This window comes from Carlito syrichta, unplaced genomic scaffold (genome assembly GCF_000164805.1).
Source record: "Carlito syrichta isolate Samal-C Ts95f unplaced genomic scaffold, Tarsius_syrichta-2.0.1 Scaffold135728, whole genome shotgun sequence".
Taxonomy (NCBI): domain Eukaryota; kingdom Metazoa; phylum Chordata; class Mammalia; order Primates; family Tarsiidae; genus Carlito; species Carlito syrichta.
The window spans coordinates 145,124-161,840 of NW_007079824.1; the positions used below are offsets into that span (position 1 = coordinate 145,124).

The 16,717-nt window shown below is 55.3% G+C and overlaps 1 protein-coding gene across 1 annotated transcript in view; it reads left to right on the plus strand.

Moving 5' to 3' along the window:
• Positions 1-16,717, plus strand: part of ADAMTS2 (ADAM metallopeptidase with thrombospondin type 1 motif 2) — a gene marked incomplete at its 5' end in the record, with an annotated part of 122,438 nt that overhangs the window by 88,574 nt on the left and 17,147 nt on the right. The window contains 5 exons of the mRNA XM_021708302.1: positions 5,738-5,894; positions 12,401-12,506; positions 13,149-13,292; positions 13,513-13,645; positions 14,674-14,787. Coding sequence (XP_021563977.1) covers positions 5,738-5,894; positions 12,401-12,506; positions 13,149-13,292; positions 13,513-13,645; positions 14,674-14,787 — 654 coding nt within the window. The remainder of the gene's footprint in view (positions 1-5,737; positions 5,895-12,400; positions 12,507-13,148; positions 13,293-13,512; positions 13,646-14,673; positions 14,788-16,717) is intronic.

Below are 16,717 nucleotides of genomic sequence, written 5' to 3' on the forward strand. Positions count from 1 at the left end.
GGTCCTGACCCTCCTGGTCCTGCCCAGCCACGGCTCTGACCCGTCTCAGCACACGCTGTCCCCTTCCCGACTTCCCTGCCTCACCCCCCAAGGGCTCTTTCAGATGCGTGTGGCCCTGCCCTGGCCTCCAGACACCGCGGTCCCCGGGCGCCCCGGGACCCTGCGAGGACGAGGCCTGCCCCTGAGCCCTCTGTGCCCACCAGAGACGGGCTGGAGCCCTTGGAGGGTGGGGGCCCCGGCTGCTCTGGGCCCCGCCAGTTGAGACCCAGCGGCAGGCCGCGTCCCCGGGGCCTGCACACAGACGCACCCCCGCCTTGACTTCTCGGGGCCACGCCCAGGACGGGTCTCCCAGGGCCTACACCCAGTCACTGTTCCCGCAGCCTGCAGGGCAGCCCACCCCCAGCCTCAGCCCTTCCTCCAGCCCTCCTTTGGGGGTCTCCTCAGGACCCCAAGGCCGGGAGGGGGTCCCGGGCCATGCCAGCTCTGGACCCTGCCCAAACCCCTTGGGGCTGGAGGGTGCGAGGGCGGTCTGCCTTCTTGGAAGACGTGAAGCACAAAACAAGGCAGGGACAAAAACACAGATCAATATTTCTTTTTTTTTTTTTTGAGTTGGAGTCTCGCTCTGTCACCCAGACTGGAGTGCAGTGGCCGCTCCCAGCCACCGCAGCCTCGCCCTGCTGGGCTCCGGCGATCCTTCCGCCTCAGCCTTTCATGTAGCCGGAACTACAGGCGCGCGCTTCCACGGCCGGCTAATTTTTGATTTATTGTAGAGATGAGGTCTCACCAAGTTGCCCGGGCGGATCTCGAACCCGCGGGCTCAGGCAATCCACTCACCTCAGCCTCCCAAAGACGCAGATCGATATTTCAATAAATTATCTTGCCGCAGCAGCGAGACGGCTTTGGCCGCCGAAAGGCCTGGGGCCCAGGCTGAGCCATGGAGGCGGCAGCTGGGAGAGTGGAGCAGCCAGGGTCGGTCCCGTCTGCAGGGCCATGGAGAAGGGGCTGTCCCTGCCAGGGCCAGGGATCTGCAACCGGCAACATGGGGGCATGTTGCACTTCCACAGAACTTACCTAAGCTGAGCCCGCGACTACTATTCGGGAGGCATCTGTGAAATCCAGGTTTTGTAACGGACCTGAGAAATCCAGTCTGGCTGCTCCAGGCCTCTGCTCTTGCCAGAGCGGAGTAGACATCACCCGCTCCGGCTGCGTGGAGGGGTTTGCCACAACCCTCACCACTCCTTATTGCCCCACTTTATCATAATGGGGACATATCCCTTGTACCCTTTCCCCTTCACAACTGGAAAGCGAGAAAAACAACCAGCCTGCCTCACCTATTGGTGTCACCGACCTCGCCCCTGTGGGCGCTTGGGCTTGTAGTGACGTTCCAGAATTGCCCACGAACCATGCACTGAAGGTGGTGGGCTCTGGACACCCCAGCCTGCTTGCTCCCAAGCCCTACTTCAGGCTGGCTCTGATCCCTCCCGGCCTTGTGTCTATCTCTGGTCCTGATGTTGACTTTCTGGCTGGACCCTAGACTCTCTCTCGAAGGCTTGGCCAGGGCTCCTCTCCCGCTGGCTCCTTGCAGACCAGCCGCCATCTTTCACTTGCCTGCCTGACTGGAGTCCCCACGGCAGGAAGTGCTTTGCTCAGACTGTCTTAGCTGCAGGTGACAAGAACACCACTCGGACTCGGCTTTGGCGAGAGGAGGAGTTTCTCGACACCCAAGTGAGACGCGTCTGCGGCAGGCAGCCTCCAGCACCGTCCCTGGCGACCCTGCCTCTCCGTGTTCACGGCCTGGCGTCGGGCCCACGCCCGAGTGTGGGCTGGGTGGAGCTCAGATTATAAGCAGACTGGGGCTTCTGTGGTGTATGGGTGTCCTCTTGCTGTCTCGGGCCGCGCGTGCTGGGAACTCTGCCGTGGGAGACGGCCCTGGGCAGAGGCCACGCTGTGTGGCGGGAGCCCGAGGGTCAGAGCCAGCCCGCCGCCACGCGAGGGAGCTGGGAGCTGCCCTCCCCCGGGGGCTTTCGGATGAGCCTCAGGCGACCTCCGGAGATACCTTGGGTCGGAGGGACCCTGATGAGCTACTTTTGGGTTCCTGAGCCGAAGCAAACGTGAGATGACAGGCGTTTGGTTCCTCGGGCTGCATGGGGGGTCGTTTGTGGTGTCACGCTAGAGGGCACGCATGGCGGGCAGGCTTCAGGCTGGGACAGACTGGGTACTTGTGTGAACGCCGGGAATCCCTTCCCCACGCCACCCTTGTTCCGCTCCGCTCGGTCTGGCTTCATCCTTAGGGGTCGCCCCTGCTGTGGCGGTCTCCGGCAGCTGCAGCGTCAGCGGCTCACGCCTTGCTGACACCTTGGCCCGCTCTGGGCAAGTGTCCACCCCTGAACCGTCCTGATGGCCGGGAAGATGCAGTGCTGGGATTGGCCAGGCCCGGGCCCTCCCAGCCCCAGAGCCTAGGGTCTGGCCCAGGTTAAAGGAGGGGCTGTTTCACCCCAGGGAGGCGGGGCTGGCATGGAGAAGGCAGAGCAGGCCCCACCCACCAGACTGTCCCCGGCAGGGCTCCGAACCCCAAGGGCAGCAGGCTCCTCGGGGGCAGGGGGCTCCTGACCCCGGGGCTGGGGACGCGCTCTGGAATAAGCACGGCCCTTTCCCTGGAGGCAGCCAACGGGGGCTGCCGGGCGGGGTCGGGCATCGTGGGTGGGGGACCCGGGCTCCAGGGGCTCGAACCACCCTAGAGAAAGTGGTCATCAGCGGCTTTGTGCTGCCCTTTGGCTTGAACCTGGGCTGGCAATCTTTCATTTCATTTTATCTCTTATTTCTAGGGATGAGGTTTGCTCCGGCGTGTTGGTGCAGTCACAGCTCATTGCAGCCTCGACCTGCAGAGCTCAAGGGATCCTCCCGCCTTGGCCTCCCGAGTATCTGGGACGACAGGCGTGAGCCACTGCACCCAGCCCTTTTCAGCTATTTTAAAATATAGTTCTTGTTTGGGTTTTCTTTTTGCTTTTACTAGTACTCCTAACTGGCACAGAGTAATTGAACATATTTATGAGGTACAGTGTAATACTGAAATTCATGTAGGCGATGGGTAATGATCAAATCATGGTAATTCACATATCATTCTCTTCAAACAGTTATCATTTCTTTGTGTTGGAAATATTCGAAATCTGCTCTTCTAGCTATTTGAAAATATGCAATAAAGTGTCAGGCCGAGGGTTATGGTTCACACCTGTCATCCCAGCACTTTGGGAAGCTGGGGCAAGCAGATTACTTGAGCCCAGGAGTTCAAGACCAGCCTGGGCAACATAGTGAGACTTTGTCTCTACCAAAAATTTAAAAATTAGCCAGGCACGGGGGTGCACGCCTGTAGTCCCAGCTTCTCAGGGGGCTGAGTCGGGAGGATCGCCTGAGCCCCGAAAGTCGAGGCTGCTGTGAACTATGATCGTGCCACTGCACTCCAGCCTGGGCGACAGAGTGAGACCCCTACTAAAAAAAAAGTGTTAATTATAGCCACCCTACAGCATTGAGGACACTAGCTGGAGTTTTGTGTCATGAACCAGCCTCTGGCTGTCCTCCTTCCCTGCTCCCCAGCGCCTGGTAAGCACTGTCCTGGCCTCTGCTTCTGTGAGACCCACTTTTTCCAGTTCTCACACGGGAGTGATAACACGTGGCCTCTGCCTCTCCAGACCTGGCCCATTTCACATAACGACGTCCTCCATTCTTGTCTGTGTCTGTGCTGGCCATCGTGAGATCAGGGGTGCACAAGCAACCCTGAGGCCCCAGACTCTGGCACCAGGTCAGAGCCATGCACGAGGATTCCGTCCTTCCCTGCCCCGACGCCCATTCCCGCCGCTGGACACAGTGGGGAAGCCGGGCCCTGTGCCTGATCCCTCCCTCAGAGCTGTGACCTCCCAAGGTTGCCTGGAGGCAGGTTCGACCCGCAAGGACTCGGGCTGGGGGTCTGGCTCAGATGTCCAATCCCCTCCCCGTGCCTCCCGCCTGTCAGGGCGGGGGAGGCGATGCTGCAGAGACACACACGCTGCATCTCGGTGCCGTGAAACCACATTTTCTGCTCGTGCGACCCATTCCGTGCGCGTCGGCCGAGGAGTCTGGTCTCAGCGTCCCTCGGGCCTGGGTGACCGGGCCGTCCCCATCGGGATGCTGCGTCACAGAGCAGCACTCTCCGTCAGGTCTCAGCAGGCAGTTAAATGCTTCAGTCGGGAGGAGACACACTCTACCCTGGCTCACAGTCACTGGCCGGAGCTGGTCACACGCTCCGGGCAGTCCTGCAGGGGCAGGAAGTTCACCTGCCCCCTGTCCTCTAGCTCCCTCTGGGCTGGCCACCCTGTGCCAATGTCCAGCAAGTCCTGGTAACAAGACGACTCACTCTGGTTTATGACTTGGCTCACAGCACCCACTGACACCTTGGTGTGGTGAGTCATCTGTCCCCCAAAGTTCACAGTCGGCTCTGGGCTTGGGGCCTGGGGTCGCTCTGCCGTCCTGGAAGTCGTTGACTCAGATAACACGCAGGACCTCCTTGCATGACTTGCCTTCCCCGGCCGGAAACTGCCTGGCTTACTAACGGGACCCTATATCTACTCTTTGCTATTTGTACACATGAAGTGAACTAGGTGTGTCTACTTTGTGGGCATATTTATGCACGGGAAAGAGCGCCTGGGTACCTGTCTACCCAGGAAGGCACATCTCCATTGTATGGCCAGGTGACTCTTTACAGAGGATCCAAACAAAAACAAAACCGTGCCCGGGACTCTTGGAAGGACTCTTGATCTTCCTGGAGGGAAGTGCGTCGGTGGCGGGAGTGTGTGGTGAGGACAGAAGCCGGTGTGCCCGCTGCGAGGATCGTGGAGGCCGCGGGAAGCATGCCGCTCCCGGGAGCCCTGCTTTTGAGACGCTTCTGTCTGCGTTTTATTGGGGGCAGCGGGCGGAATCAGGTTTCAGTTTCAGGCTTCCTGGGTTCGGGGCTTAGTTCCTCCACAAGTCGCTTAACTTCCTCCTGCCTCAGTTTCCTGTCCAGGGCTTCGTCCTCAGTCCCGAAGACTGACCGAGAGCGTCTGCCAAGTCAGGTGTGGGGTGTGTGCAGGACGGTCGGTCACGTAGCAGCCTGGCTGTCGGGGGTGTGTCACGATACAGAACGGGATGTGGCTATTCCCAGGGGCGTCCTGGCCCTGGCCCCCGTGGGAATGGCTGTCCACGCTCCTGGTCTTCATGGCTCCTTTGCTGTGTTGGTTGCGGTTTCTCTTCCTCTGTGTGTTGGGTTCAAGCAGGGGCACCAAGCCGGCTCCCACCCCCCCATCCTGGGCTCGCACACCCTGTGGGGATTTCCACCTCCCGTGGCCTGGACACTTCCAGAGCTATGAGCTCTTTGGGGTGAAGTCCACACTGACCTGAGCCCCCGTCCAAGGCCTAAGAGCACAAGGACTGCTGGAGCTGGGTGGAGCGAGGGGCCAGGCGAGGCCGTGGGTGACCTCAGGGCTTTGCTTTTGCATCTGGCCTGAAATCCACGCAGTGACTTTGTGCAGAAACTCGCGCGCGTGAGTGTGGCCGAGGAGGCTCTCCTTCCATTCAGAAGAATGGGCCAGGTGGGGCGGGCCCTGAGAGTGACGGGACAGGGCCCTGGTGCCACCTGGACGGGGTCCTTGGCGGATGGGGTCTGTTAGCACTGCTGCTGCTCGCCCAGCCCCCTGGACGCCGACCCTCCGCTCCTCCCTCCCTGCAGTCCACGAGCCTCATCGAGATCGGGAACCCCTCCCAGAGCCTGGAGAATGTCTGCCGCTGGGCCTACCTCCAGCAGAAGCCGGACGCGGGCCACGACGAATACCACGACCACGCCATCTTCCTCACACGGCAGGACTTTGGGCCCTCGGGCATGCAAGGTGAGCCTCACAGGGCGGAGGGAGGCCGGGACCAGCCACTGGCCACGTGAGGGTCCCCCCTCCCCGGGCGGGCTGGCCCAGGCCAGGGAAGAGAGCCCAGGCAGGGAGGCCGTGCCCCGCAGCCGGGTGAGAGTCTGGGTCAGCGCTGGTGGCCCCCCGGCTCTGGAAAGTCATCCAGGCCTCTGCCTCTTCCCCCAAAACTGCATCTTCTGGGGGCCGAGGAAGACCGGAGGTGGTGCAATGGGCAGAGTCCGGGCGTGGTTGGCCAAGGACCTGACGAGGTGTGTCCCTGGGCTTCAGAGTTCGTTGCCTTCCCCATTTCTAAAACACAGATCGCATGTGTTTCCAACCTTTAAAAGTTTAGAGATTTTTACATAATGACTCGAACGGTATCAGACTGATGGCTCTAAAAGAAGAAATGGGCGAGTTGAATAAATTGCCAGGACTCTTCTTAGCAACTGACAGAATGACAGACAAGAAAACCCACAGATATATAAAAGGTTCGAATTAAGCACCTTGGCCTAATGGATGCATGCAGAACGCTTTGGCCAGCCATTCGCGGACATGCACTCTGTGCAAGTGCATGTGAGGATACACCCAACCAGACTGTGTGGGCCACTGGGAAATCTCAGCAAATCTAAGAAAATCACACAGAGTGTGTTCCCTGACCACACGGGAAAGGAAAGATGAGAAATTCTAAATGTTTGGAAATTGCACAGTACACTCATAAACACTCCACGGGTCCAAAAAGTGAGAACACATTTCTAACTGAATGATGAGGAGAATCTGGGAGATCAAAATGTGAGGATGTAGCTAACCTAACGATCAGATGGACAGCTGTAGCCTCAAGTGCGTTTATTATCTTGGAAAGGCTGAAAGTCAGTCTTATCTGCATCTGTCTCAAGAAATTCGACAAGGAACAGCAAACCATCTCCCGCAAAAGCAGAGGGAAGGAAGCTCTCAAGGGCAGAATGATTAACATGGAAGGCGATTGTGCAGCAGGGAGCAACAAGAAAACCAAAAGTTGCTTCTTCGAAAAACGTGGATCAGAACAGGAAAATTCCCTAGCCATGCTCATTTCAAAAAAAGTAAGCACAGATTGTGCCAATCTGCTAAGATGGGGAATATAAAAGGAACATTACTATATAGCTTATAGAATTTTAAAAGATAGTAAGATATTTTGAACAACTCTATGTCAATACATTTGCCAACTTAGACAAAAAATACAAATCCCTTGGAAAAAACACAAAATCTGAGGGAATAAATAGAAAATCTGAATGGTCTCGTGTCTGTTAAAGAAATTAGATCTGAGGCCGGGCTCGGTGGCTCAGCCTGTAATCCTGCGCTTTGGGAGACCAAGGTGAGTGAATTGCCTGAGCCCGTGGGTTCGAGACCCACCTGGGTAACTTGGCGAGACCTCATCTCTACAGTAAATCAAAACAAAATTAGCTGGGCGTGGTAGCGCACGCCTGTTGTTCCAGCTACTTGTAAGGCAGAGGCGGAATGATCGCCGGAACCCAGCAGGCGGAGGCTGTGGTGGCCAGGAGCGGCCATTGCACTCCAGTCTGGGCGACAGAGTGAGACTCCAACTCAAAAAAAAAAAAGAAAAAAGAAATTAGATCTGCAATAAAAAAAACTTTCTTGAAAGCAAGCTCCAGGACTTCCTAGCTTCACTAGATAATTCTTCCTGATGTTTAGGGATGAATAATACCAATCATACACACATTCCCAGAGAATGAAAAGAGAAGGAACATTTTCCATTTAATTTTAAGAAAGTCTGCATAACACTGATGCCAAAATCTGAGAAGGACGTTATAAGAAAATAATCTCTAGGCCAATATCTCTCATGTTATAGATAAAAATAAACAAACAAAACATCAGTAGATCAAATCTGGTGCTAGATTTTTTTAAAGGTACCATGCCACAATTAATTTAAGTCTATTCTAGGAATGCAAGTTTGGCTTAACATTTGAAAATCAATTGGCCAGGCTTGGTGGCTCAGCCTGTAATCCCAGCACTTTGGGAGGCTGAGGCAAGAGGACTGCCTGAGCCAGGGGTTTGAGACCAGTCCGGGCAACTTGGTGAGACCTCATCTCTACAATAAATAAAAAATCAGCTGGGCGTGGTAGTGCATGCCTATAGTTCCGGCTACTTGGAAGGCTGAAGTGGAAGGATCACCTGAGCCCAACAGGTCGATGCTGGGGTGGCCATGAGTGTGCCACTGCACTCCAACCTGGGTGACAGAGTGAGACTCCAACTCAAAAAAGAAAAGAAAAGAAAATCAATCATTGTAATTTGCCACATTAACAGAATGAAGGAGAACATTGCATGACTATCTCAATTGATCCTAGAAAATGTATTTGACAAAAATCAAGATCCATTTATGATCAAATGTTTTATGGGACTGGGAATAGAAGGAAACTTTCTTAGTATGGTAACGGATCTTTATAAAAAATCAATAACACACGTGATCTATAATGGCAAAGTGTTCTCTAGACTGAGAATGAGACAGTAATGCCTGTTTATTACCACTTCTGCTCAGTGTCATAGTAGAAGTCCTAGCCAGCAAAATAAGGCAAGAAAAAGAAATGAAAATATAAGGATCAGAATGGAAGGTTCTCATTTGAAGATGATATGCTTGTGTTCATAGGGAATCTAAAATAAACACAATAAATTATTAATTAATTAGACCATGATTGATGGAGATCATGTCAGTCTATAAAAAGCTAATTGAATCTCTATAGTCTAACAACAAATGGAAACTAAAATTTAAAAACTGTTACTACTTATAACAGAATAAAAGCTAGAAAATACTTAGGAATAATTCTAATGAAATAGATCCAAGACTTAATCCAGAAGACTGTAAATCATCTTTGATAGACATAAAAGACAAAGGCAGGGATATGCCTTGCTTATATATAAAGAAACTTGAAATTGTAAAGATTATCAGTTTTCTCTAATTGATTGATAGGGTCAGTGAAAGTACACTCCAATGCAAGTTCAGTTCCAGGATATTGGCAAGTTGATTCTAGTATTTATACATAAAAACGCAATGAACCAAGACTAGCCAAGAACAACTTAAGAAGAGCAAATTATTCCATACTTACATAAATACAATAATTAAAGAAAGTATGGTTTTGATGCAAGGATTGATACATACATAATTAAAGCAGAATACGGAGCTCAGAGCTGAGCCTATGCGTGTGTGGACACTTGGTTTATTGCAAAGGTGACCCTTGTGAATAGAGAGGAAAGACAGTCTCTTAAACAAATGGTCTTGGGGCCACTGAATATCTGGACTGGGAGGAGAATGAAGCCTGGTGCTTCTGTTTCACTCTAGACACAAAGAGCATCGCACATTGAATTTTAGGTCTAAACAAGAAAGGGGAAATAATAAAACTCACAGACGGTAATGTAGGAGAATAGCTCTGTGTTCTTGGAATAAGGGAAGTTTCCTTTAAAAAGAGACAAGAAGCACCAACTCAATGGAAAAGATTGATCAGTAGCACCACATTGACTTTAAAAACGTGTGTGTGTTAAAGGTGCTATTAATCCGCTGGGGGGGAAACAGTTATAAAACACACATCTAAAAAATGGCTTAAGTACATGAGGAATGCCTACAAATAATAGTAATGATAATACAAGACAAACAATCTGGAAGAAGAATGGGCAAGAGGCTTTATCAGGCTCTTCACAAAATATGAATGAGCCATAAATAGATTAGGCCGGGCTCGATGGCTCAGCCTGTAATCCCAACACTTTGGGAGCCTGAGGCAAGCGGATTACCTGAGCCCGCAGGTTCGAGACCAGCCTGGCAACTTGGTGAGACCTCATCTCTATAATAAAATAAAAAGTAGCCAGGCGTGGTAGTTCTGTAGTTCTGGCTACTTGGAAGGCTGAGGCGGAAGGATCGCCAGAGCCCGGGAGGTCGACACTGGGGTTGCCATGAGCGTGCATACCACTGCACTCCAGCCTGGGCGAAGGAGTGAGACTCCAACTCAATAGATAGATAGATAGATAGCTAGATAGATAGATAGATAGATAATAGATTAAAAAGTGCTTAACTACAGTAGACATTAGAGAAATGCAATTGAGCCCACCGTGCACTATCAAGACACACCTAACGGAATTTTTTAACAACGACAGCAGCAAAAACTGAAAATGCCATGTCTCAGGAGGATGTGGCTGGCTGCCCCCACATGCAAGGCAGCCATTGATGTGCCCAACCCATGTGATAAGAGTGCTCACCTGGTGCTTTGGTCTTGGGAGAGCCCTAATGGAAAGCAGAACTGCCTCCGAGGAGAGGAAGCCAACAGGACCTTAAGCTTAAAACACGGAAAGTCAGCCCAGGGTTATCAGATATTAGGGGGACCCCAAAAACCCGGAATTATTTTTGCAAGGGCAGGCCCCTTGGAGTACAGGCTTCCCCTACTTGGTAAGTGTTCTAGCAACCCGCTGGCATCAGTGTACCAGCTAGCATTGTCGTGAGAGGCTGCATTCAGCTTCAGTGAGTTTGGGGAGAGGAAATTCTTTCAGTGCGTTTGCCCATGTCCTGCATGATGAGTGATCTACGAGCACACCCGCCCACACTGCGCTGAGTGTTCAGCAGTTTTTGGCCCAAAACAGCATGACCCCCGTGCCCCACCCGCCCTGTCCACCCCATCCCACCCTTAGTGACTTTTTTGTTTGTCTGTTTCCCTGGATGAAAAAAGTCCTCAAGGGGAAATGCTGTGCCTATGTGGAAGAGATGAAGTGAAAAATGACAGAAACGCCAAAAGGCCTCAAAAGTGACGAGTTCACAAACTGTTTTGCGCAGTGGAAGAAGCATCTTGAGAGGTGTATTGCACCCAACAGAGAGTACTTTGAAGGTGACTGAAGTTTAAACGTATAAGAATAGACATACAGTTTTTTATAAATAAATTCTGACTTTTTTGGGTAACCCCTGGTATTTAAAAAACCAGCAAACAAACAAACAAAAACTCACAGCATGAAGATGGCCCAAGATAGAAAACACAACGTAAAGCTTGAAAACTGACTCCAGAGGAAATAGAGATAATTTAGATGTTGTAAAGGAATGTTTTAAAAAGTAGTATTCCCAGAATGTTGAGAAAATACGTTCATAAACCCAGAATATGTTGCTACAAAGAATGAGAGAACAACGAAGAGTTTGTTTGATATTAAGGATATGATGGGTAACAAAAAATTCAGAAGCTGAAATAAAAAGTCAAGGACATCTCTAAATCGGGAGCAAAATGACAAAAAGATGGAGAGAAAAGTCTGGAGACAGAGGCTCCATCCAGGAGGTACGACATCTGTCTAGTAAGATTCCAGAAAGCGAGAATGGCCGCAACATAGAATAAGAGGGACGGAAATAAAGAAAATGAAAAACTACCTTCTCGAACCTTACAGCCTCGTGTCGTATGTTAATAGGGTGCATGAAAAATGCACAGAACAGGATTCACATGCAACCGACACAGAGAAGAAGACCTAGGGTTTCGCTCTGGCACACGGACTCAACGATTATCTCAAAGTATACAGAACAAAAACCACAGGCTCTCCTGCTTGTTCCAAGGGGGAGAGGTGAGGGTGCGCTCACAATGTCTTCACCGACAGGTCCAGACGCCACTCACCCCAGACCCCCGGCCCTCCTGCCCTTCTCTGTCGTTCTCTTTGAACAGATTGCCTTGGGGTCTCTCGGGTGTGGCAGGAATGAAGGCAGGGGAGGGTTCTGGGAGTTGGCCCCTGCAGGTACAAGCAGAGGGCCCTGTGGCTCCCACAGCTGGCCACCCACTTCTCTGTCTTGTCCCAGCCGCTCTCCTCTGCTGAGGCGAGAGCCCGGGCAGGTGGCCAGGTCCTATCCTCTGGTCTCCTTGATTTTACCTGGAGTCTCAGTGTCATGACCTTCTGCTACCCACCCCCAGCCCCGGGCTGCCATGGGCCGCTGGCCTCGGCTCCGACGGCCAGTCTGGCCTCGGTCCACAGCAGCCCGTCCCCTGCTGCGAGACTCTGGGTGAGTGGCTTGGCCACCTCCTGTGGCATCTTGGAAAGGGGACTAGCTGGGGTCTTAAGGGCCCCAGAGAAGGTCCCCTAGAGGAGGCAGGCTTGGCGGGGGCAATGCCAGGCAGACGAGGGGCCAGAGTGCCCCAGCAGAGAGACGGGCGTGGGAGCCCCGTGCTGCCAGGGGTCACTCAGCGAGGCGGGCGGGTCAGGAAGCCACCAAGGTGGCAGACGGTACCTAGCGTGGGATGCCTAGATGGGGGCGCGGCCTTCAGCTGCAATGAGGTCACCTACTGTCAGGGCAACCTCAGGGCTCAGGTGGCAATGGGCTGGGGGCCTGCTGCCAGGGGGGAGTCTTCTGAGCTATGCCGGCTAAGGGGCAGCTCTGGGGATGAGGGGACATTGGGTGTCCCGGGAGAAGCAGCAGTTAGTCCAGGGCTGTCCGTTAGGGTGGTGGCTTCAGGCTGTGCTCGGGGCCAGGAGCTGGAGACCCCTCTTATCTCCCCCAGGCTACGCTCCTGTCACCGGGATGTGCCACCCTGTCCGCAGCTGCACCCTGAACCATGAGGACGGCTTCTCCTCGGCATTTGTGGTGGCCCATGAGACCGGCCATGTGTAAGGGGCGGGGTTCGGAGGGCCACGCAGACGTCCCCTGCCCTGGCTGCCCACTCTCCCCCGTGCCTCAAGGGGACTTGCCCTGGGGGAAAACCACTTGGGACACGGTGTCCTGTCCTGCCCAGGAACCCCCAAGGCCCACTCTTGGCTGATCAGACAAACCAAAGGGAGAGTGTGCCCACAGGCCAGGGGTGCTCGGGCCAGGCAGGAGCAGCCTGCCCAAGCCATCAGGCAGGGCGGACTCCCACCCCTTGTTTTAGCCTCTCTGAGGCTCCGGGGGAGGCTCGTCTGAGACCGAGAACTGGAGGCAGGGAAGCCATGGCGCTGTCCCAGCACCCTCTGAGCCCCTGAGGCTGGGACCAGACAAGCATGTCGGGATGCACTGAGTGTGACCAGGAGCTGCAGGCGCCTCTGCCTCCGCTGTGCTGTCCATGACGGGCTCCTCCGGGGGACAGGGCTCCGGGGGCTACCCACCGCGTGCCACCCCCGAGACAGCCGCGGGCGGGCCGGCAGCACCGCCTGGCTCAGAGGCCCACACGGCCAGGAGGCCAGGGGCACGTGGCCGCCCCATGCCCCGGGCAGGCGGGGTGCTGGCAGGCTTGTGCGCCACAGGGCCCAGCGAGCCACCTTGCCCCCTCGCAGGCTGGGCATGGAGCACGACGGGCAGGGCAACCGCTGTGGCGATGAGGTGCGGCTGGGCAGCATCATGGCGCCGCTGGTGCAGGCCGCCTTCCACCGCTTCCACTGGTCCCGCTGCAGCCAGCAGGAGCTGAGCCGCTACCTGCAGTGAGTGCCCCGATCCCCCACGTCCTGGCCGAGCCCTCGGCCTCCGGGCCCCCAGTGAGCAGGCGGGGAGAGGGGACGCGGGAGTCGAGAGGGGGTCTGCGCTGGCAGGGCGGCTCACCCAGGACAGGGAGACGGGCGGCGCCACGCAGAAGGGGCCCGTGCCTCCCGGGGGGACAGCTGCCCTGCTGAAGGCCGCCGGGGGTGCCGTGTCCCCTCCCAGTTCCTACGACTGCCTGCGGGATGACCCCTTCGCCCACGACTGGCCGGCACTGCCCCAGCTCCCCGGCCTGCATTACTCCATGAACGAGCAGTGCCGCTTCGACTTCGGCCTGGGCTACATGACGTGCACTGCGGTGAGCGGCCCGGGCACCTGGGGGCCGGCGGGGCAAACCCAGGGCGCAGGCTGGTCCAGGGCGGGAAGCACGGGGCTGCGATAGAGGCTCGGCTGGGGATCGTGGAGTCTGACCCTGTGGTGGACTGCAGAGCCGCAAGGGCTTCCCAGAGGATGAGGCGAGGCATGGAGTCAGGGAGAGGGCACCCCAGAAGGTGGGAATCGCAGGCACCGAGGCCTAGAGGAGAGAACACGGCGGCAGGGGAGCCCCAGCCGCTCCCAGGGCCACGTGTGTGGGCCAAGCCGTCTGCAGGAACCCGCTGTTCAGGATTAAGGCCGTGCCGCCAGAGTTTTGTGTTTGTGAGTGTCCGTCTGAATGCTCGTCTCTACTGCGTGAAAAAGTAAGCAAGGTAATCCCATGTTGCAGACCAGGAAACAGGCCCGGAGGGGTTAGGTAAGCCGCCTGAGCCCCACAGCGAGCCAGTGGTGGACTCGGCACAGAAGTGGGGGGTCTGACTCCTTCCGTGACTGCTTAGGGGCACGGTGCACTCCATTCTCACACGATGGCAGTTCTGGAGAGGTGTCCACAGGACAGCGTCACAGCCAGAGCCAGGCATCAGCCGATTCCCCAGGGTCGTCCTGGAGGACGTGCTGTCAGGACAGAAAGCAGGACGGCCAGGGACGAGATGACCCTGAGGCCCAGGGAACAGAGGCAGAGGCTGGGCTGGGTGCAGGCCTGGGCGAACGGGGCGGGGGGCTTCAGGCCTCATGAAGGTGCACCCATAGCAGGGTCAGGGAGCCCCCCCGCTGCCAACCTCCCCGAGACGGGAGGCTTCTGAGGGCCACACGCAGGGCCACCGAAGCCCCTGTGCTGTGTGGGCCCGGCCCTCGCCACCCAGAACCAGCCAGGCTCATGGCCCCCGCCAGCCATACAGGCCTGTCGCTGGCCAGTCCCACTGGGGTGTCATGGATTCTAGGGCCTGAGCTGGGGGCACCCTGGCGGTCCCTGCCGCGAGAGCGTCCCGGCAAGCTGCAGACACTCTCTTCCAGTTCCGGACCTTCGACCCCTGCAAGCAGCTGTGGTGCAGCCACCCAGACAACCCTTACTTTTGCAAGACCAAGAAGGGGCCCCCTCTGGATGGGACGATGTGTGCGCCGGGCAAGGTGAGTCGGGACCCAGGGCTCCCCAAGGTAGCTGGAACCTCAAGCTGCAGACCGCCGGGGACAGGACCTGCTGTGGGCTGGGGCCTTCTCAGGAGATCCCCGGGACACACCTGGTGTCTCCAAGCTCCTCATGGTGCTTCAATTGCCCCCCAGGAATTTCCCCCACCCCAGGAGCCATCTGGGGTTCTGGCCACCTTTTGTCCGCCCTGCACATCATGGGGGACTGTGGATCCTCTCGTGAGGCCAGCATTGGGATCTGGTGGCCAGCATGGTCTCTCCATCCCCAGGGCCTTGGCATATGTCCCTTGTCCAGCAGGCTTGTCCCTCGAGGCCACTCGGTGGCCGCCTGAGGCCCACTTGCTACCTTCTGGAGACTTCTTCCCTGTGTTCCCCCTCTTCAGATTCCGGGCCTGATTCCCATGGGTTCCCAAGGAGTGGGAGTCCCTTGCCCACTCCTTGGCCAACCGCTTGCTAGGGGGCTGACCTGTGTGAAGGAGCCTAAGCCTGGGACCACCCAGGAGGGCTTGGCCCCAATGCAGGGCAGAGCCAGGAGTGGGAAGTGGACACCGGTGCTCACCTGTGCCAGGCCGGGACGCCCCCAAGTCGACTGGGCCTGTGGTTGCTCGAAGGACGTCTTTGGCTTGGGACTTGGCGGCTGCCTAATCTTAGTTGCTGGTGGAGCTCCTCAAAGATACAAATTCCGGGCCGGGCATGGTAGCTCACACCTGCAATCCCAGCACTTTGGGAGGCCAAGGCTCGAGGACTGCTGGAGCCCAGGCGTTCAGACCAGCCTGAACTGGCTGCTGAGACCCCCATCTCCACAAAAAATGTTTTTTAAACATACAAACTCCCAGGTCCACCCCTGAAGACTTGGTTTGGGATAAGGCCCAAGAACCTTTTTTATTTTTAGAATTATGGTAAAATTCACATAACACAAAATTCACCATTTTAACCATGTTGAAGTTCACAATTCAGTGACCTTGAGTGCATTCACAATACTGGACAGCTGTCATCACTCTCTAGTTCCAGAACCTTTTCATCACCCCAGAAAGGAAGCCCCGTTCATCAGCCCCTCCTCCTTCCCTTCCTCTCCCATCCTGTCAGCCACTTGTCTCCTATCTGTCTCTGTGGAGTTGCCTGTTCCGGGACGTTGTATAAATGAGATAGTACAATACATGACCTTTTGTGTCTGACTTAGCCAGTGTGTTCACATCCATCCACATTGTAGCGTGTGTCAGAACTGCGTTCCTGGCTGGGTGCGGTGGCTCAAGCCTGTCATCCCAGCACTTTGGGAGGCCAAAGCAAGAGGATTGCCTGAACTCAGAGATTTGAGACCAGCCTGGACAACTTGCCGAGACTGCGTCTCTACAATAAATAAAAAAATTAGCCGGGCATGGTAGCGCGCGCCTGTAGTTCCGGCTGCTTGGAAGGCTAAGGCGGAAGGATCGCCTGAGTCCAGCAGAGCGAGGCTGCAGTGGCTGTAAGCATGCCACTGCACTCTAGCCTGGGCAACAGAGTGAGATTCCAACTCAAACAAAAAGAAAAGAAGAGGAAAGAATTGCTTTCCCTCTAATGGACGAACCATATTCCATTGTGTGAGGTGCTTCCACTTTTGGCGGTTGTGGGTGGTGCTGCTATGAGTAAGGTTTTGTTTGAAGACCTGGGAGTTGGTGTTTTTAAAAAATGTGCAGACTTGGCCAGGCAGAGTGACTCACGCCTGTAATCCCAGCACCTTGGGAGGCCAAGGCTGGAGGATTGCTTGAGCCCATGAGTTCAGACCAGCTTGGGCAACTTAGCGAGTCCTTATCTCGACAAAAAAATCAAAAATAGCTGGGCATGGTGGTGTGTGCCTGTAGTCCCAGCCACTTGGGAGGCTGAGGCGGAAGGATTGCCTGAGAACAGCAGATCGTGGCTGCGGTGACGGTGAGCG